Raw genomic sequence first — 21,673 nt, 5'->3', positions numbered from 1 at the left:
TGTTAGTATTCAAACAGTAAGTCAAAAGTCTGGAATTGGAGTAAGAAAGCCAGGAGGACTGAGCAGCTGCTTAAGACTGACTTTATTGTCCATCTCCAAGTCCTTGCATAAAATCCAAGGAAACGAAACAGAAGGGAATAAATAAAAGTCAGAGTAGGAAAGGAAGACAGAGTTTCCACGGCTCAAACTCTACCTCCTTATCCACCTCTAGATCCTGTTATCTTGTCAGAGAGAGACACACACAGAGAGAGAAAGAGCTGTCATCAGCTCTGTCCATTTCTTGGATTTGGAGCGCTGCCCAAGTCCAAGAAAAGATTTCCCTTTTCTTCTTAATTCCCTTCCCTCCTGCTTAAATTGCTCTTCCAGACTGTCCCCTGCTTTCCTAACACAGGCACGTCCCCAGAGCCCTTTTCTCCCTCTGTGCATTCTTCCCTAGGCACATCATCTAGTTTATCATGTGGCTCATGAACTCTATAGATTCAACTTAACGTTTGGGGGAAGTACTATCTCAAGTACAATGGCAAGTATAAACGACGAAGAAGTGACCCTGTAATCACTCACCATAATTTATGGGAAAGACAAATTGATTAAAAACAGACAGATAAATAAACCTACATTCTTAATTGACTTGTGTACACTCCTGTTGCTTGAGTTTCCTGAAACATCTAAACTCAACACTTCTAAAATTTAACTCACGATCTCTTCTCTTTGGCAATTCTGTTACTACCTTCGTATTTTTACTATTCGACCTTGGGATCTCACTCTAACATCAAGTCTGAGTTACCAAGATGGCTTCCGACTTCAGGTGTCTACTTTGTCTCTCCTTCTAACCTGTTTTTACTTGCTACTACCATGATCTCTATGATCTATCCAGAACAAAAGTCAAATTTCCAAATTCATTACCTGTCAATCTTCTAAAATCTAGGCTCATTCTGCCTTTTGGCAGACATTTCACTATTCTCCTACAAAAACGACCTCATGAAATGTTCCCTGTAGAGCCTCATGCTTTCTGGCCTCTGTGACTTTGCTCAAAATGCCCATCCTACCAGGTACTACTTTCTCTTCGTTTACTCTCTATACATTTTTCAGGGCTCAGGTGAAATTCTATGAGGCTCTTCCTAATCTCTCTGGTTCATAGTGATTGTTCCCTCCTCTGTGCATTTAACAATCTTCCTCTTTCCCCATTATCTGACAGTGATCCCATGCTGGCATCTAATGCCTCTTGTACTCCAGTTACCTGCCTTACCACATACACATGTCTAATCTCCCCAGCCCAGGCTGGGAGATGAATGGGGGAAGGGAATTACGTGTCATATTTTACACATTTTGGTGTCTTTTCCTCAAAACATATCTGTTGACTGATTTATTCTCCATATTTGAAGTCTTTGATTATATGTTCTCTTAATCTTCGACTTTCTGGATTGAAGACTGAAGAGTTTTAGACAGAAGTTCTTAACCCTGTGATCATTTTAATTATCCTCCTTGACCTTTTCTTTTTAAAGTTTATTTACTTTGTGGGGGGAAGAGAGAGAATGCGTGAGTGAGCGCAGGGGAGGGGCAGAGAGAGGGAGAGAGAGAGAATCCCAAGCAGGCTCTGCACTGCCAGCAGAGCCTGACATAGGGCTCAAAACCACGAACCAAGAGATCATGACTTGAGCTGAAATCAAGAATAGGAGGCTTAACTGACTGAGCCACCCAGGCACCCCCTCCTTGATCTTTTTCAGAACTTTTCTGTATCACTACATCTTTTTTATAATAATGGCAAAGGAGAAGTCAATGAAATATTTTAGGTACTGACAATGGTTTAGACTGAGGCCATTAATTTTGACTACCTCTTAATGCCCAATCTTTTACTGGCCTTGTTATACTGATATAATATAGGTTCCTTTCCTGGTTTATAACCGGTAGTTAGTTTTAAATGCATTATGCCTGGCATTACTTATTACCAAATATGTCAGTTTATGAGGCCTCACATAGCTTGCTATGCTCCTCCTTCATTTTTAGTGAGTACTGCACTAGCAGAATTAAGAACTTTAGTACTGGCACACATGATTCAGAATGGCAATAAAGGATACTGCTCTACTCAAAGGGAGGAAATATGAGAAATGTGGGAATATGGGGTGAAGACTCACATCGATTATTTTCAGAGGTGCAGGATAAAGGCCTTTGGTCTGTTTTCGTACTTTTTCTTCCACCTTTTTATAAATCTGTTGCCTGACAAATGGAATGCTCATGGCATATGATGTCAATTCTGTTAAAAAAAAAAAAAAATGCTTTTAGACACTTCATGGAAAAAGCCTAGCCTTCCTTGTTAGTTTGTTCTGTAAACTCCATAAAAATGCAATAACTGCAGCTATCTGAAAGAACTTCTCTTTACTCTGATATAAAAAATCCAAATTGCAACCTAAGCACTTCTATACACATGGTTTAATTAGTTGATAAATGCTAAAGCTGGGTGTTGGGTGCACGGGTATTTATTACACTATTATACTATTATTCCACTCTCATATTAATGCTTAAAATTTTCCAAAATAAAAAGTTTAAAAAAACGGTTTTAACCAACCAGTGTAAGGTTCAGAACCCTAGAGCAGAGTTGTTGTTACACTCCTTAAGGATGCCTCTATGCTTGGAGTAAATAATGCATTTATTACCTCTTTCTCATTTCAAATTTACAGCAAATAAAATTAAACTCCCTGGAAAGAACCTTTGTCTCTGTTCTTTAATAAGGACACTCACTTTCTACTAATCCTTTGTCTCTCTTTAGAGAGATTTTCTTATCAGATAGTTCTTTGGCAAAAGTAACTGCAACTTCTTCTAGATATTCAATTGTCCGTTCCTCTGAAGGTTTTAGTCCTGGTCCTGTAAAAATGAACACAATAGATTGGAATGTAAATCACTTTCAGCACAGCTTTCCAAGTCAGAGTCATGAACTATGGACTCAAAAACAGACAAACAAACAAACAAAAAACACCTGAGCAATGGTGCAACAATGTCCTCTAGATAGAAAACAAGGTCTTAAGCCCTTTCAGTCTGGCTTCCAACAATTCTGAGTCAGATGAAGAAGGTCTCATTAGGCCTGTATTCTTGCTGCAAAACTGGACAAGAATGAATAAATCGTAAAATCACATTTGTAAAGAAACTAGAGAGTGGTGGAAGCAATGAGGACCATATGAACTAAAATTCCAGAGAGAGATAAGCCTGTCTGAGGTGAACTGATGATTGCTGGACATTTTCTTTTCTGAGGGTATGTTATGCTTTTGGGTGTCGGCTGAAGATCAGACTTGGCTCAAGCAGAAGGATGCTCCTGTGGGCAAGTGAAATGATCAGTTTTTGGTGGTCATGCACAAAAGATCAGAAACTAGAAGAAGCCAAATGCAAAGCTAGTCTTCCTCAGCGAACATTTGTGGAATTCTAAGGTGGTATAGGAAGCTGGAAGAGCTGTGTCAAAAAACTAGAGAGAAATTTCAGTTATCATAAAATTTAGTACACAAAGTACACTTCTATACAGAAAGGGGCATGCTAAAAATATGTAACTCATTTTCCACTTCAGGCATCTGCCCAATATTGAACTTGCTTGAAGCAAGAGACTAAAGAGCTAGGCCCCAAAAATTCAAAGGCTCTTTCTACAGAGCTGTAAAAACAGACATCTATCAGGCTCTCAGTCAAAAGCCTGGAAGGAGGGGGTAGCTGCAGTTGAAAAGGCAATCTTGTGCAATCTTGCAGTATTTAGGAAACAAAATCCTGAGAGTGGAGAAGGCTGAAACAAATACACAAGCAATCTCTCCCTTAAGACATTTGTACTATTTTAAAAGTATGTGAAGGAGGAAGGGAAAGAACTAAGCCCCAAACTTCTGAATGGCAAATGTGCACAAGGCCCACGAAAGTCACAATGAGCTTGTAGAGAGGCCAACGCAACTGGAATTTGTGAAGGAGAATATTGAGAGTAGCTGCTCCACGAAAAGAGAGCTCCAGAGATCTACAGAGGGGCCCTCGAAACTTTGGCCGAATACTGTTCTCCACATGCACGAAACAAAACTACCTGAGGCTTCTTTTTATAAAGGCATGAAAAGAAGCATGAAAAAAATGGCCTAAAGACAAGACGCAAATTGACTGACAGAAACAGATGCATAAATGAAGACAGAATTAACAGACACAATGTTAGAAAGGCTATTGTAAATTCATGCCATATGTTCAAGAAGGTAGAGGAAAACAGAGACGTATGAAGAGAAATTGAATACATAAAAGTGAGTCAAGTATTACTTCTAGATATGAAAAAACCCAACACCTGAAATGAAAAATACACAGGAGTGGATTAATAGATTATAATCAGGAAACTTGAATACATGGCAAGTATTCTATATATATTCTCTATATAGAATATATGTTTTATTCTATTTCTATATATTCTATTCTATTTCTATATATAGAAAATATACACACTGAAAAAGAAAAACTGCTTCATTTTAGGACAATATCAAGTAATCTAACATACGTGAAATTGGAACCCCAGAAAAAGGGTGGGGGGAGATAGGAAAAATTGGAAGAAATAGCCAAAATTTTCCAATTTAATGAAAACTAGAAGCCCACTATCCGAGAAACTCAATGAGTCCCATGCCTAACAAACATTAACAAACAACAGCAACAATAACAAAGCAAGGCACATCATAAATAAATAAGACCAGTAAAAAAGGGAAAATCTGAGAGCAGCTGCGGGGGGTGAGGCGGGGAGAGAGACACACTAGATACAGAAGAACAAAGATAAAAACAACAGACTTTCTATTAGAAATTATGCAAGCCACTAACGTTGACATCTATAAAGTACTAAAAGAAAAATACTAGAAACGTGGAATTCTATAGCCATCAAGAATATTTTTGGGGGCACCTGGGTGGCTCAGGTCAGTTAAGCATCCGACTTTGGCTCAGGTCATGATCTCATGGTTCACGAGTTTGAGCCCCGCCTGGGGCTCTGTGCTGACAGCTCAGGGCCTGGAGTCTGCTTCGGATTCTGTGTCTCCCTCTCCCTCTCTGCCCCTTCCCCACTTGCACTCTGCCACTTTCATTCTTTCAAAAATAAACATTAAAAAAAAAAAAAAAGAATATCTTTGAAAAATGAAGTTGAAATAAAGACTCAGTCAAACAAACCAAGAGGTGAGAATTGTCAGCAGACCTACTCTACAGAGTATGTCAAGTGAAGCTCTTCATGTTGGAATAATATCAAACCAAATGGGAACGTGGAGCTACACAAAGAAGAAAGAGCACCAAAAATGCTAAATATGTGGGTAGATATGAAAGACTCCTTTCTCACTTTTAATCTCTTTAAAAGATAACTGTTTTGTTTTTTATTTTTTTTAAATTTTTTTTTTTCAACGTTTTTTATTTATTTTTGGGACAGAGAGAGAGGCAGAGCATGAACGGGGGAGGGGCAGAGAGAGAGGGAGACACAGAATCGGAAACAGGCTCCAGGCTCCGAGCCATCAGCCCAGAGCCTGACACGGGGCTCGAACTCACGGACCGCGAGATCGTGACCTGGCTGAAGTCGGATGCTTAACCGACTGCGCCACCCAGGCGCCCCCTGTTTTGTTTTTTAAATGTTTATTGCCCTTCCCTTCCACAAGATATCATGCTGTTCATTATATTGATGGTATTATCCTAAATGAATCTGGTGAACAGGAAGTACCAACTACTCTAGACATATCCAACTAAGTGAAATTTCTAGGGTCCGGTGGTGTGGGGCATGGTGACATCCCTCCCAAGGTGAAGGATACATCGTCACACCCGGCCCATCCTACCACATAAAACAAGGCACAACGCCTCCTGGGCCTTTTTGGATTTTAGAGGCAACATTTCATTCGGGTGTGCTACTCTAGCTCCTTTACTGAGTAACTCAGAGGCTGCTAGTTTTGAGCGGGGCCTAGGAAGAAAAACTATTTAGACCATATGATTCAGATCTGATGGGGCATGAAGTGTCAGTGCTAGATAGAGATGCTGTTTGGAGTACAGACACTTAGGAATTTGGAGCAAAGCCCTACCATTCTCTGTGAATAACTACTGTCCTACTGACAGCTTTTGGCTTGTTAGTGGGCCTAAGTAGAGACTCAAAGCTTAACCATGGGCCAGCAAATCACCACGTGACCTGAGCTGCCCATCACGAAACGGATGCTGTCTGGCCCACTAAACCATAAAGTTCCGTGTGTGCAACAGTACTCCATTACCGAATGGAAGTGGTATATGGGAAAATGGGCTTGAGGAGACCCTAAAGGCACAAGTTGTATGAAAAGGTGGCCAAAATATCCCTACTCATTCTCTGTCCCGGTCTGCCCCTAGGGCCTCACAGGGAGTGTCTTATGACCAGATAGATGACTGGGGAAGAGAAAACTCAGGCCCGGTTTGTCCACAGCTCTGTGTGATATGCAGGCGCCATCTGAAAGTGCACTGCTGCAGTCCCTTTCCAGGACGACGAACCCTGGTCACCAAGGGGGTGCGGGCTGCTACTGCACAATGGGAGTAAGGAAGAGTATGGCTTGACTGTGACAGATCTCTTCGGGGGTCTCTTAGTGCTACAAGGACCTGTAATTAGTTAATGGAAAACTACAACAACTCAATTCACGCAGTACTGCTAGTGGCCCAGACCTTCTAGGAATGAAAGTCACCCTACTAGGCAAAGAACCATGACCAACTGAGGTACTTCCTGGGGGCAAAAGGAATATGGAACGGGAAGCAGAAATAGGTAGTTATAAACCCCTGCTATGGCCACATGACTATTTGTAGAAATCGAGGCATCCAGCCCCTGGCCAAAAACCGTTAAGTGTGATTTTTCAGGCCCAACCACAGGCAACTAGAAAGGCTTTTATCCAGCAGGCCTCACTGGGAAAGCTGTCCTTCCCACAATAGACTTGGGGCACGGCCAATGCACCACAGACTTTCATGGGACTTGTAGTCAGTAACTCAGGTACCTCTTGCAGGCTCTGCTCTTCCATATATTTGCATTTTTTGCCCAAGTGCCTCATTTCTGTCTGTTTGGGACCTCCAATCAGGGTCGTCTTCAGGTGCCTCTGATGAGGCCTCCTTATTGGGGGAAGTAAGAGAAACCTTAAAGATACTTCTACTCTTGAGTCAGTACTTTTCCACTCCTAGCTCTCACCATTTTAAATAGCGAAATCACAACCGAAAAGCACACACACACACAAAGAGAAGAGCATGGCACTAAACAGACCATGAAAAGGACACTTGTTGGCTCTAAGAGCTGAAATAAGAACGCAAAATGTTGCCTTGTTTGACTTCAGCTGGAACACGTGCACTGGGAGATGTGAAATTTTCACCACTCTGTATGTGTCTCTTAATGACTGCAAAAGCACCATAAGTATTATCTTGGGGTCACAACAGATTTTAGTGAGTAGGTAAGTTTACAGATAAGGAACTTGTAAATAATAAGGCTCAACTGTAATCACGGCAAAATTAAACCAGAAATCAGTAACAGAAAGGTATCTGAAACATCTGCAAATATTTGGAAATTAGGTAACACACTCGCAAATCACACACGGGTCAAAAAAATAATGAGAAATCTGAAAATATTCTGACCTTCATGGAAGTGAGAACATAATATTAAAATATGCAGATAGATAAAGCAATGCTAAGAGGGAAGTTGATCGCTTCAAATGCTTATGTTAGGAAAAAAGGCCTAAAATCAATGATCTAAACTTGTACCTTAAGAAACTAGAAAGAGAACAAATTAAACCCAAAAGCAAGCAGAAATAATGAGATAGCCGAAAACAATAAAACAGCAAACAAACAAACAAAAAACAGAAAAACCAGGGGCGCTTGGGTGGCTCAGTTGGTTGAGCGTCCGACTTCGGCTCAGGTCATGATCTCAAGGTCATGATCTTCGTGAGTTTGAGCCTGCATTGGGCTCTGTGCTGATAGCTGGGAGCCTGGAGCCTGCTTCTGATTCTGTGTCTCCCTCTCTCTCTCTCTAACCCCTCCTCTGCTCAGCTCTGACTCTCCCTCTCTCAAAAAATAAATAAACATAAAAAAAAAAAAAAAAACAGAGAAAAATCAATGAAACTAAAAGCTATTTCTTGATAAATTTCTAGCCAGACTTCTCAAGGAAATAATAGAGAACACACAAATTACCAATATCAGGAATGAAAGAGTATAAATGATATATATCATTACAGAGCATAAAGATATCGAAGGAATAATAATGAAGTATTTTGAACAACTGCACTGTAACAAATTTGGAAAGTTAAATAAAATGGACAAAATATTTTTTTCCTTTTTTAAAAATTATTTATTTCTTATTTTTTTAAATGTTTTATTTTTGAGAGTGAGACAGAGACAGAGTGTGAGCGGGGTAGGGGGCAGAGAGAGAGAGAGAGAGAGAGACAGAGAGAGAGAGAGAGAGAGAGAGAGAGAGAGAGAATCCAAAGCAGGCTCCAGGCTCCGAGCTGTCAGCACAGAGCCCAACGCAGGGCTCGAACTCATGAGCCGTGACATCATACCCTGAGCTGAAGTCGGACACTTAACCAACTGAGCCACCCAGGCGTCCCCAAAATGGACAAAATCTTTGAGAAACAAACTACTACAGCTCTCACTCAAAAGCAAAACAATTGGAGAACCTTATTCAATAACCCTATATCTATAAAAGAAAGTGAATTTGTATATATATATATATATATATAAAAAAAAAACCTTCCCAACAAAGAAAACTCCACATCCACCTGACTTCACTGGTGAATTCTATCAAGTAAAGAAGAAATAATACCAATTCTACAAATATTCTTCCAGAAAATAGAAAAAAAAATTCCAATTCATTTTATGAAGCCAGCATTATTCTGATACCAACACCAAGCAAAAATATCACAAGAAAATTATCCTTGAGACCATTAGCTCTCATGACCAGACATAAAAGTCCTGTACAAAATGTTATACAAAGGATAATACATTATGACCAAGTGAAATTTATTTCGGGAATGCAAGTCTGGTTGAATAATCAAAACTCAGTATAACTGGTATTACTAACAGACTAAAAAAGACAAAAACCACACAATCATCTTCTTAGATGCAGAAAGGCTCAACCGTACTCTGCATTTGACAAAATTCAACATCTATTTTCAGCGAACTATAGATAAAGGGAAATGTCTGTAATCTGACAAAGGGCATATATAAAAAAGCTGTAGCTAACCCTACACACTCCACAACATCAGAGTGAATGTTCTTCCCCTAAGATGGGAACAAGTTAACAGTACCTGTTTTCACCACCTCTACCCGATACTGTACTATGGATCTTAGTCACTACAGTAAGTTAAGAATAAAATAACAAATGCCAACCAGATGGGGAAGGAAAAAGCCAAAATGTCTATATTTTATAGACAACATTATTATTTACATAGAAACTCCTTAGAAGTCTATAGAAAAAGCTACTAGAATAAATTTAGCAAAGTCACAGAATACAAGGTCCATGTACAAAAGTCAATTATATTTATATATACTAGTGATCAGCAATGATAAATTGAAGTGAAAATAGCATGATGTCCTAAATGTATGAAGCACTAATGTATACATTTAACAAAATGTAAGATATATTCAATGAAAAGTATAGAACACTGATGAGAGAAATTAAAGACGAACTAAATGAAGTTATACCATACCCATGATGAAAAGACTCAATATTTTAAAGATGTTAATTCTCCTCAAATTGATACAATGATTCAGTGCAATTTCAGTCAAAATCCTAGCATGTATTTTTGTAGACATGGATGAGAGGATTATAAAATTTGGAGGCAAATGCAAAGAAACTAGTATAGGCAAAATAAATTTTGAAAGAGAACCATGATAGAGGGGGTCATACAACCTGATTTCAAGATTCACTAAAACACAATAATGAAGACAGTATGCTATTGGCTTAAGTAAAGACATTTAGATAACTGGAGACAGGAAATCCAGATGCAGACCCAAACACCTGATTTTTGACCAAGGTGTCAAGGTAATTCAAGGGAGAAAGAAGAGTCTTCTCAATAAACTGTGTCAAGAGATTGGATATTCATTTGCAAAAAAAAACCCCAAACAAAACTCAATCTACCTCATACCATCATAAAGTTAACTTGAAATGGGTCACAGACCAAAATGAAAGAGCTAAACCACAAAACTTCCAGAAGAAAATACAGGAGAAAATCTTTGTGGTCTTGTTAAGAAAAGATTTCTTAGAGGTGCCTGGGTGGCTCAGTTGGTTAAGAGTCTGACTTCACTCAGGTTATGATCTCACGTTTCTTGAGTTTGAGTCCTGCATCTGGCTCTCTGCTGTCAGCACAGAGCCCCCTTTGCACCCCTCTCTCTAAAATAAATAAACATTAAAAAAAAAGAAAGAAAAAAATTTCTTAGATACAACACCAACAGCATGATCCATGAAAGAAGATCCTGATACAATGGGCTTCCTTCAAAATTAAGAATTTCTGCATTTAGAAATGAAAAGACAAGCTGCAGAGAGGGAGAAAATATTTGCGGATCTCACAAAGGACTTGTATCCTAATAAAAAGAACTCCAAAACCTCAATAATAAGAGGGGGCACCTGGGTGGCTCAGTCGGTTAAATGGCTGACTTCGGCTCAGGTTATGATCTCACAGTTCACGAGTTTGAGCCCCGCATCGAGCTCTGTGCTGACAGCTCAGAGCCTGGAGCCTATTTCAGATTCTGTGTCCTGCTCACACTCTGTCTCTCTCTCAAAAATAAATTTAAAAAACATTAAAAAAAAACCTCAAAAAGAAAAACTCAATCAAAATGGGCAAAACATCTCAACAGACACTTTACCAGAATATATACAGGAGGCAGATAAACACATGAAAGAAACTTAATGACTCTGGTCATTAGAGTAATATAAATTAAAACCACAATGAGATATTACTACACTTCTATTGGAAGGTCTAAAATTAGGGGTGCCTAGCGTCCAACTCTTAATTTCAGTTCAGGTCATGATCTCATGGTTGTGAGATTGAGCCCCACATTGGGCTCTACACTTAGCTTAAGATTCAGTCTCTCTCACTCTGCCCCTCCCCTGCTCATGCTCGTGCTCGCTCTCTCTCTTAAAAAAAAAAAAAAAAAAAAAAGAGGGGCGCCTGGGTGGCTTGGTCGGTTAAGTGTCCGACTTCGGCTCAGGTCATGATCTCACAGTCCATGAGTTCGAGCCCCGCATCGGGCTCTGTGCTGACAGCTCAGAGCCTGGAGCCTGTTTCAGATTCTGTGTCTCCCTCTCTCTCTCTGCACCTCCCCTGTTCATGCTCTGTCTCTCTCTGTCTCAAAAATAAATAAACGTTAAAAAAAAAAAAAAAGAAAAGAAAAGAAAAAGCTCTAAAATTAAAAAGACTGACCTTGCAAAGTGGTTGGTAACTAGAACTCTCATACACCGCTGGTAGGAATGCAAAATGGTATAACCACTTTGAGAAAACAGTTTGACAGTTTCTTAAAAGCTAAACACACATCTATCATATGATCCAGCCAATGTACGCTTTGGTATTTGTCCAAGAGAAATGAAGTATACATCCACGTAAAGACTTGTGGATGAATGTTCACAGCAGCTTTATTTTGAACGGCCCCAAATTGGAAACACTTAATTTCCATCATTTACTGAACGGATAAACAAATTATGGTATATCTATACAATGGCATAACGTCGAGCAATGGGAAGGAATTGTTGATATGTGTGACAACTCGGATGAATCTCAAAAACATTAGGCTAAATCAGAGAAGACACAAAAAGCTATATACTAAAAACATTCTATTATATGATTGGGGTAGTGTTTACACAGCTATATACACTTGTCAAAACTCAAAGTGTACATTAAAAATTGGTAAATTTATTGTTACATAAATAACATCTCAATAATGCTGTTGTTTTTTTTTTTAAAGAGAGAAAGTGCACATGCACAGGAGGGAGAGGGGCAGAGAGACAGAGTAGCTCAGGCAGGCTCCACCCAGTGTGGAGCCCGACACAAGGCTTGCTCTTATGACCACAACCACGACCACGAGATTATGACCCGAGCTGAAATCAAGAGTTGGATGCTTAACTGACTGAGCCACCCAGGTGTCCCTCAGTAATGCTGATTTTTAAGAAATGCAAGACAGTGACAAACACACAATGTGGAATAGTGGTTTCCTTGGGTCAGAGGAGGAAAAGATGCTGTATGGAGGAAGTAGCACATTGTAGATGTCAACTGCTGTTAATATCCTCAGGTTGTTTCATACATGTTTATTGTAGTATTAAAACAGATGCATAAAACTGAAGGAAGGTTTTTATGAATAATGATACAGGTAATTTAAGAACCAAAAATAATGACTTGATTCAATTCTGTACTCTTGATGTGTAATTTATAAAATAAAACAAGAAGTTGGGGTGATGTTGGAAATGATTTAGTATTAGCTATACTTAGAAAACTTTACTCTTCAGAATGACTCATTTCTTAAGAGTATGAATTTTACTCTAACCAATATTCAAGACATTAACTCTTTAACAAATAAATTCATAAGGCCCAACTCTGAGGCACGCTACCACTTACCCAGGGGTTCCACCAATTGGTCAACTAGTCCCATTTTCTTTGCTCTGTCTGCACGAATGTTTCTACCAGTCAACATCATGTCAAAAGCAGCAGGCACACCCACCTAACATGCAAGCAAGGATCAGAGTACAGGGGAAAAAATATGAGAGTGACAATTACAGTTTACAATTCATTCAACTGAGCAAATATTAAAATGAGAAAAATCAAACCAGATTTCTATGCTATCTACCAATCAATTTTTACACACCAATACACGTTTTAGGTAACTTTGGGATTAGACACCTCCAGTGGAAGCTAAAATGTCTGTATTTCTTCTTTTAATTCAAATGTTAAGATTTCTGTCTTATGAAATAGATAAGGTGGAGAAATAATTTCATGTTTCCTAAAATTCTGCACTTACATATTATGTCATTTATATAATACTTAAAATTCCTTTTTTTTAAAAAATCTTTATTTTTTAGAAAGAGAGAGCATGAGCAGGGGAGGAACAGAGAGAGAGAGAGAGAGAGAGAGAGAGAGAGAGAGAGAGAGAATCAGAAACAGGCTCCAGGCTCTGAGCTGTCAGCACAGAGCCCAACGTGGGGCTCGAACTCACGAACTGCGAGATCATGACCTGAGCTGAAGCCGGATGCTTAGCTGACTGAGCCAGCCACGTGCCCCGATACTTAAAATTCCTTTATTGGAACTAGTGGAGGTTGAGAAACCTGGTAGTTTTTTTTTTTTTTTTTTAAATTTTTTTTTAACATTTATTTATTTTTGAGACAGAGAGAGACAGAGCATGAACGGGGGAGGGGCAGAGAGAGAGGGAGACACAGAATCGGAAGCAGGCTCCAGGCTCTGGGCCATCAGCCCAGAGCCTGACGCGGGGCTCGAACTCACGGACCGCAAGATCGTGACCTGAGCTGAAGTCGGACGCTCAACCGACTGAGCCCCGAGAAACCTGGTAGTTTTGATAATGTCTTCGATAAAGAACTTTAGGCTTAAATGGGTGCCTGGGCAGCTCAGTTGGTTGAATGTTCGACTCTTGATTTCAGCTCAGATCACAATCTCACAGTTTAGGGTACTGAGCCTCATGTTGGACTCTGCCCTGACAGCATGGAGCTGCATGAGATTCTCTTCCTCTCTCTCTGCCCTTCCCCTGCTTGTGCACACTTTCTCTCTTTCTTTCAAAATAAATACACACTTAAAAAAATGTAAAAAGCATTTTAGGCTTAAAAACAAAACTCAGCCAGGGCTTCTTATGCAGTTACTAGAAGAATGGTTTCTAGCAACATTCAAATACCAATTAAACAACAAAAGAAACTCAGCAGTATTTTCTATACCCATATCCATTCTTTCAATAAATTCTCTTGAAAATTTCAGTAAAGGAATACACACTTATTATCAGAAAATTAACACCATAAATCTTCCCATTTTTCTGTGCCCAGCTGATATCAACTTCCCTACAAAGAGTATTTCTGCGGAGCCTTGTTTTCACTGAGCAGTCAATGGTGCCCAAAGCTGTAAGGCTCAGCGGGCCCTCAAGTCGGATATTAAGATTGCTCTGCGGCCTCCAGGTCTGATATGCTTCCCTTCTTCTTAAGAATTCAGAAGTCTGGTTGGCTGCTGGTTCTACAGAATACAGCAATGAGATCATCCAAGTCAGGAGAAAGGGCTGCCTCTTATATTTATCATGAAATATGACCTTTGGATTTGAAAAACCAGTAAAATGGTACTGTGCACAGAAGGAACAAAGTAAACCGTAAGCTCAAAGGGCACTGGACTGGCTTAGTCGGTAGAGCATGCAACTCTTGATTCTGGGGCTGGAAATTTAAACCCCTTCATGGGTATAGAGATCGCTTAAAAATAAAATCTTAGGCGCCTGGGTGGCTCAGCCAGTTAAGTATCTGACTTCAGCTCAGGTCATGATCTCACAGTTCGTGAGTCTGTTGAGTCCCACATCGGGGTCTTTGCTGTCAGGACAGAGCCCACTTCAGATCTTCTGCCCCCCTCTCTCTTTGCCCCTCCCTGCCTATGCTCTGTCTCTCTCAAAATAAATAAACTTAAAAAAAAAAAAAATCTTAAAAAAATCTTTAAAAAGGTAAAAAAAAAAAAAAGGTAAAAAGGTAAAAAATAAATAAAATCTTTAAAAAACTGTAAGTTCCAGAAAGACAAACATATATCTTATTTATCTTTATACTTCCTCAGAGACTAACAAAGAACCTTGATAAAATAAATAAATAATTAAAAAAATTTTTTTTTAAGTTTTAAAAATGTTATTATTTATTTATTTTGAGAGAGAGCACGTGCATAAGCAGGGGAGGGGCAGAGAGAGGGAGAGAGAGAATCTCAAGCAAGCCTGATGCGGGTTCAATCCCGTGAACTGTGAAATTATGACCTGAGCCAAAATCAAGAGTTGGATGCTGAACCGACTGAGTCAGCCAGGTGCCCCCTTGATCAATCATTTTGATCAAGGAATTAAAAAAATAAAAAGTGGAATTGAAAAACTAAACACCAGGAATAAAATTTGTTATTTTTTTTAAAGTTTATTTGTGCACACATACACACAAGTGGGGAAGGGGCAGAGAGAAGGGGTTGGGGCAGAGAGAATCGGTTGGGGCAGAGAGAGGGAGAGAGAGACTCCCAAGCAGGTTCCACATTGTCAGTGCAAAGCCCGACATGGGGCTTTGAACTTACGAACCAGGAAATCATGACCTGAGCCAAAGCTGGATGCTTAACTGACTGAGCCACCCAGGTGCCCCTAAAATTTGTTGTGGATCCTATACACTCATATTTTATTTTGGTTCTAAATTCTACAATGAATACCCATGTTGCGCCTTTTGTACCAGAGGAAATAGATCTAAAGGGGCCTATAGGTAATGAGGTTCTAAAGGTCACAAGGGGGCTTATACTCACCATTTTGGGCAGCCTTTGTGTGCCTCCTGCTCCTGGTAAGATCCCCAGCAAGACTTCAGGGCTACCTAATACTGTTTTCCTATCTTTTGTGGCTATTCTGTATTGGCAGGAAATGGCAAGCTTCAAACAAATGAAAGAAAATCAGAATGTTAGAAAATTTAAATTTATAAAACCTTAGGTTATGTGAGGGTCTAAAGATTACTTAATGCAGGAATGTGCCCACAGAATAAATGGAAATTCACTAGGCTGGCATTTGATGCTTTCTATAATTTCTCTTTCTAGCCTTATTTCATACTTTCCCCTTAATTTATTAACCTTTTTTGGGGGGTTGCGGATCTCCCTAAAAATCTGCTGAAAGCTATGGAAGCTCTCAATAGAAAAGTGCACACACCATGTCCATTGCATGCCAAGTTAAGTTAAGTACCATCTAGAGACCCTCCTTTTCAATCAAGCAGGCCTACTTATGATGTCCTAATAGGTTGTGCTTACCTTTGTCTTTGCTCGTACCATACCCATAGGTGGAATGATTTTGTCTTTTAGGACCAGGCATATGTTTCCTTAATTAATATATATCAAAGTGTTTATCGCAAAGCTCAGCATGTGATAAATGCTCAATAAATGTTATTTTATTTTTCCCTCTCTTTTCCTACATGCTCCAGTCTAGTAAGCATCTCTTCTCAGATCTGACATTATTCACCATCTTTACTATTTACAAAGCACTTACACACATATTATGCTCTGTGTGTCTCCTCCAGACTTCAGTAGCTCAAGAGCATGAATCACACTTCTGAATCTTTGCCCTGCAAACCTGAACCAGGTTTTTGGAATTGAAAGAGACCTTAGAGATCTAGTTCAAAACTTCTAAACTTATAAAAATGAATACATCACACTTTGGTTTACTTGCTCTGTGCCATGAGGATGACTAAAAAGCTGATTCTCCTCCAAGAACTTTTTGCAGGCAAAAGAGTAGCCTACAGGTTAGCAGCTTGTAATTCCCACCAACAGGCTCAACAGTGTCTCAAAGACTTTGGAATAAATCTATACCTCAAGTCCTCCTCCTAAGCAGGATCCACTGATGGCAGCCACAATAGGCTTTGTGGACTTCTCAAGTTTCTCAAACATTCTCTGGCCTTCCTGCGATAGCTGCATTACCTCTTCCGCGCTCTTACAAGAGGCTAACATGCTGCAGCAAACAAGAAAGCAGAGAAAAGAAACAAAGATGAAATTATACCGTACTTTGGTTCAATATGTCATCCACTGTATCCTTACCCTATCATATGTCAATACTTGATAGTGAATCTTCAAATACTCAGAAGTTTAAGAATGGTTTTGCCTCAGATAGCACTAATATCAGCTACATCACCTCTCCATAAAGAATGTTAGATTTCCGGATCCAGAGAACACGAAACAAAACATGTTGCAAAATTTTATTTTCTATTAAAAAAATCATTAGATTACAAAACTCTGTACATGCAAAAAATCATCTTTTGGTAAATATTTTCCTATCACATTAAACATGTTCACTATAAGTAACCCTCAGATTCAACGCTAATCAAAATGACAGTGGAAAAAAAACGCTTTCAAATTGTTTTTAGATCTCCTAATGATTAAAAAAGATTCACCACACTAATGTTGCATTCAATGTCCTTTCATTTCAGTTTGTTTCACTTGTTATTTTGGTCTTGAGAACATTTAAACTGTGAATTTTGTATGTTTGGTCAAAGATAACAAGTTTTTGTCATTTTATATACTGGGAGCTGCTCAGCTTGCTTCACAGAAGCTACAAGTATTTTCCCATGGATACAGAAAGCTACAGCCAGGTAGCTTAGTGAGACATCCATGTCTTTTTTGTTTTTTTCAATGTTTTTATTTATTTTTGAGACAGAAAGAGAGCATGAGCAGGGGAGGGGGAGAGAGAGAGAAGGACACACAGAATCTGAAACAGGCTCCAGGCTCTGAGCTGTCAGCACAGGGCCCGACACGGGGCTCGAACTCCCAGACTATGAGATCATGACCTGAGCTGAAGTCGGACGCTTAACCGACTGAGCCAACCAGGCGCCCTGAGACATCAGTGTCTTGCTAGGCTCAAATAACTGAGCTAGAATAAAAAGCACTTGATACAGATAATTTTGCTTTTTCTAAGAAATACACATTAAATATTTATAAATTCTTAATTACTATGCATAAACAAAAAGAGTACACAATGTGGAGCAAGGTTTGAAACTATACAGACACCTTAGGTACAAATTACTCAGCCTATAATGCTGGCTATCGTTGTATAAGGTACAAAGAATAATATAACAAATACTCATATTTTGACAGAATTAACAACTGTTAACATTTTAAGCCATTAAACTAACACTAAGCATCTCACCTGCTTATAAATGCTTTAAAATTTTTTTTTAATGTTTATTTATTTTTGAGAGACAGACAGACTGCGAGCAGGAGAGGGGCAGACAGAAAGGGAGACACAGAATCCGAAGCAGGCTCCAGGCTCTGAGCTGTCAGCACAGAGCCCGATGTGGGCTTGAACTCACACACTGTGAGATCATGACATGAGCCAAAGTCGGACGCTTAACCGACTGAGTACCCAGGCGCCCGTTTTTAAAAAAAAAATTTTTTTAGTGTTTATTTTTGAGAGACAGAGTCCTTATAAATGCTTTAAAGAACTGTAAACAAATTATATATGCATAAATCTTACCATTAAAAAATAACAAAATATTAGCTGCATCACTAAAGTTCACTCTGACAAACTCAAGTTTTTAACAGTCACTTCATTTACCCTGAAACAACCATTTTCGAATGTTTGCAGTGTATCCTTCCAGACCAACGACACATTTGTATCCATAAATAACATAAGACATTTTATGTGTGATTTTAAAATGTTTACATAAAGTAGGGCGCCTGGGTGGCTCAGTTGGTTAGGCTTCCAACTCTTGATTTTAGCTCAGGCCATGATCTCCACGGTTCATTGAGTTCGAGCCCTGCGTCAGGCTCTGCACTGTCAGTGCTTGGGATTCTCTCTCTCAAAATAAATAAACTTAAGAAAAAATATTAAAATGTTTACATAAACTACATACTGTATAGAACATTCTACAACTTGCTTTTTTTTTTTAAACTTAACATTATGTCTTTAAGTTTTAACATTATGTTGTGGATCTAGTTAATTCCTTTGAATCATTTTGTAGTATTTTATCATGTAAAAATACCACAGTTTACTTATCCACTTCCCTACGGACTGACACTTAATTGCTTTAAATTCTTCATTATTTTAACTACACAGGGCTGAACATCCTCATAAATGGGTCCTTAAAAACAAAGGGTGGGATTTCTCTAGCATGTATAGCTAGAAGAATATCACTGAATTATATGATACATGCATTTTCAATTTTATTAAATGCTGCCAAAATGTTTTCCAAAGTTGCTGTACCAACTGGCATTCCTACTAGTAATATATTAACTGTCTCATTTCTCCAAGTCCTTGTTAACATGGTATTTTCAAACTTTTAAATATTTAACGGTCTGTTGGGTTTAAAAAAAAAAAAAGAGGGGCACCACATTGTTAGTTTAATTTTATAGTATTTTTTTATTCTACTCAAATATTTTTCTTAGAACTGCTTTCAACTTCTTTAAGGAAAGGTTAGTCTCACATGGTTTAAGCAACAAGCCCCCCCCCTTTTTTTTTTTTTTACCAACTTTAACACATTTGTGTAAATAATTTTAAAAAAGACAACTTTCAGAGAATTTACTTCTGTCTCCTTTTAAATGGAGGAATGATTAGGCCTAAGAAACATACTATTAGCCAAGATCAAAGGTGACTTCAAATTTCTGAAAACTTACTTGATGTCAGCACCTGCAATAAAGCAGCCTGGCTTTGATGAGATAAGGACGGCACTTCTGATTTGATCATTAGCCCAGATTTCATTCATTACTTCTATGAACTCTGATTGCAGTTCTCTGCTCAGTGTATTTACCTGCCAAAGGGAAATACATATAAATCTAAGGGTTTAAATCTGAAGTACCAGATGTGCAAATCACCATGAAATGCTATTTTGATCGTAGGAAATTTGTTTATCCAGCAGAAATATATTGTTAGAAGCAAGAGAGGCAGGGGGGAAAAATCTAAACCCAGTAGTTTTCTATTCAGCTTCGGCCAACCATAAGCAACCTCCCTTTAAAAATAGATCTACTCAAAGAAGGAACTCAGGGTCATACTCTTAAAGAGTTCAAAACATATGCAGGCTACAAATAAGTCTATGGAATTTGTTGGTATGGAAAAGTCTGTATAACATTAAGAATAAAAGAACTCAAAATTAGACCTATAGTATGATTTTACTTTGTAAATATTATTTGTTGAAACTAGATTAAATGTTAAAAGTGGTTATCTTTGGGTTTGTAGTATGAATGATTTGTTATTTTCTTCTTTATAGCTTTAAAACTTCCCACTGTAGGCATGTGTTGTTTTGTGTTCAGAAAAAATGCTCAACTTAGAAAATTTGGAAAAAATAGCTTAAGTTTGAATCATTGGTCAGTGGGCACCAAAATTTACTCTAGTGAAGAAGATTGGCTCTTGTTTTCCTTAATTTGTGATAGTTGTTAATTGCCTCCATCTAGGTACTGCTGTTCCCTCTAGACCTCTAATAACAAAACTTGACACCCATTTTAGATGGGGGAAAAGCATAAGCTCCTGCAACAGAGGTCTTCTTGGCAAAGACTGGATTAATGCTTTGTTGAAGTTGCCAAAAACAAATGAAGCTCCACTTAGAACAGAACTTGACTTCCAACATGTGAACTGCACTGTCATTCCAGTTCCTCAGGAATCTTAACACCCACATTTAACCCAGGCAATTTTCTATGAATAATGACTACAGCGGGCAGGTAATGAAGAAAGCCTGTTTAACAACCTGGTAGTTAAGATGGATAGGTGAGTTCTGACTCCTAAACAGAGCATGCGCTTTGGTTCTTATCTAGTAAATCACCTCCATATTCTACACAGTAACAGAAGGCTAATTTCACTAATCCTTGATGTTAACCTGACACTTAAGGTCAACTAGAAGGAATTCTTAGTCAAGGACCTCTGCTCCAGAAAACTGTATTCCTTTGAGCAATCTGTCAAACTATTACAAGTACAAATTCATATAAGACTACTGTCAGACTGGTGGATTTTTCTTTCTTTTTTATTTAGCACTGGATTCATGAATGTAGTTAGTAGACATAGACTGCAGCAAGTTAAATTAGGTACCTTTGAATTGGGTGAGTTAATTCGAACAACAGCCACATCCCCTTTGACTCCATAGTTAATATGGGTTCTGGCTAAAAAGAGAAGGATAATTTATTCGTAAACATGTTTATTGCTAAACAAATCTAAAAAGCAATGTAAGCATGTCGACAAGAAATTAAACTTACTTAGCAAAGCAGAGGATGCTGAAAAGTTGCGGCAGGTATAACCTGCAAGAAAAAGGTATTCAAATTTAATTACTATTTTGATTCAAATTCAATTACAAAATTAAGAGTTTCTGTAGTACCTGCTAAATATAACAAAGCTGGAATTTATAACCACAAAAAACCAAAATGAGATTAATGTATTCTGGACGATGATTGTGACTACTACCATACCTTTTTCATTTTAATTATCAGCTTATAAAATTATTTAGATATTAAATGTGGTAGGTAGAAGAATCCCCTCTCAAAGATGTCCAGGTCCCTGGGGCACCTGGGTGGCTCGGTCGGTTAAGTATCCAACTTCTGCTCAGGGCATGATCTCATGGTTCACGAGTTCGAGCCCCACATTGGGCTCTCTGCTGTCAGTGCACAGCCCACTTCCGATCTTCTCTCTCTGCCCCTTCCTCGTTTTGCGTGCGTGTTCCCTCTCTCTCTTGCTCAAAAATAAATAAACATTAAAAAAAAAAGATGTCCAGGTCCCAGAAACTGTAAATAGGTTATACGGCAAAGGAAATCATGGGTACGAATGGAATTAAAATTGACCCAAACATAGGGAGAGTAGCCCGGATTATCCAGACGGGCCCGATTTAATCTCAAAGAAGAGAGAGTCAAAGAATACCAGATAGATGGCAACATAAGAACTTAGCTCTACTTTGCGGGCTTTGAAGAAGTCAAGGAATACAGGTGGCCTTGGAAGCTAGGAAAGACAAGAAAATGACTTCTCCAGAATGAACAAAGAGCATCCTGAATGAACACAGCCCTGGCAACACCTCTGATTTTAGCCCAATGAG

At 38.7% G+C, this 21,673-nt stretch overlaps 1 protein-coding gene across 1 annotated transcript in view; it reads right to left on the bottom strand.

The window, feature by feature from the left end:
* The window catches only part of HADHA (hydroxyacyl-CoA dehydrogenase trifunctional multienzyme complex subunit alpha), a 49,048-nt gene that overhangs the window by 19,221 nt on the left and 8,154 nt on the right, over positions 1–21,673 (bottom strand). The window contains exons 2-9 of the mRNA XM_019449966.2: positions 20,847–20,888; positions 20,683–20,753; positions 19,281–19,414; positions 16,485–16,623; positions 15,441–15,560; positions 12,546–12,648; positions 2,737–2,859; positions 2,133–2,251 (exon numbers count right to left, since the gene is read on the bottom strand). Of these exons, the coding sequence (XP_019305511.2) occupies positions 2,133–2,251; positions 2,737–2,859; positions 12,546–12,648; positions 15,441–15,560; positions 16,485–16,623; positions 19,281–19,414; positions 20,683–20,753; positions 20,847–20,888 (851 nt within the window). The remainder of the gene's footprint in view (positions 1–2,132; positions 2,252–2,736; positions 2,860–12,545; positions 12,649–15,440; positions 15,561–16,484; positions 16,624–19,280; positions 19,415–20,682; positions 20,754–20,846; positions 20,889–21,673) is intronic.

This window comes from Panthera pardus, unplaced genomic scaffold, assembly GCF_024362965.1.
Source record: "Panthera pardus isolate Hobbes unplaced genomic scaffold, ASM2436296v1 HiC_scaffold_26, whole genome shotgun sequence".
Taxonomy (NCBI): domain Eukaryota; kingdom Metazoa; phylum Chordata; class Mammalia; order Carnivora; family Felidae; genus Panthera; species Panthera pardus.
Note: the sequence above shows the minus strand (reverse complement) of the source record. Positions and strands in the feature narration are given on the sequence as shown.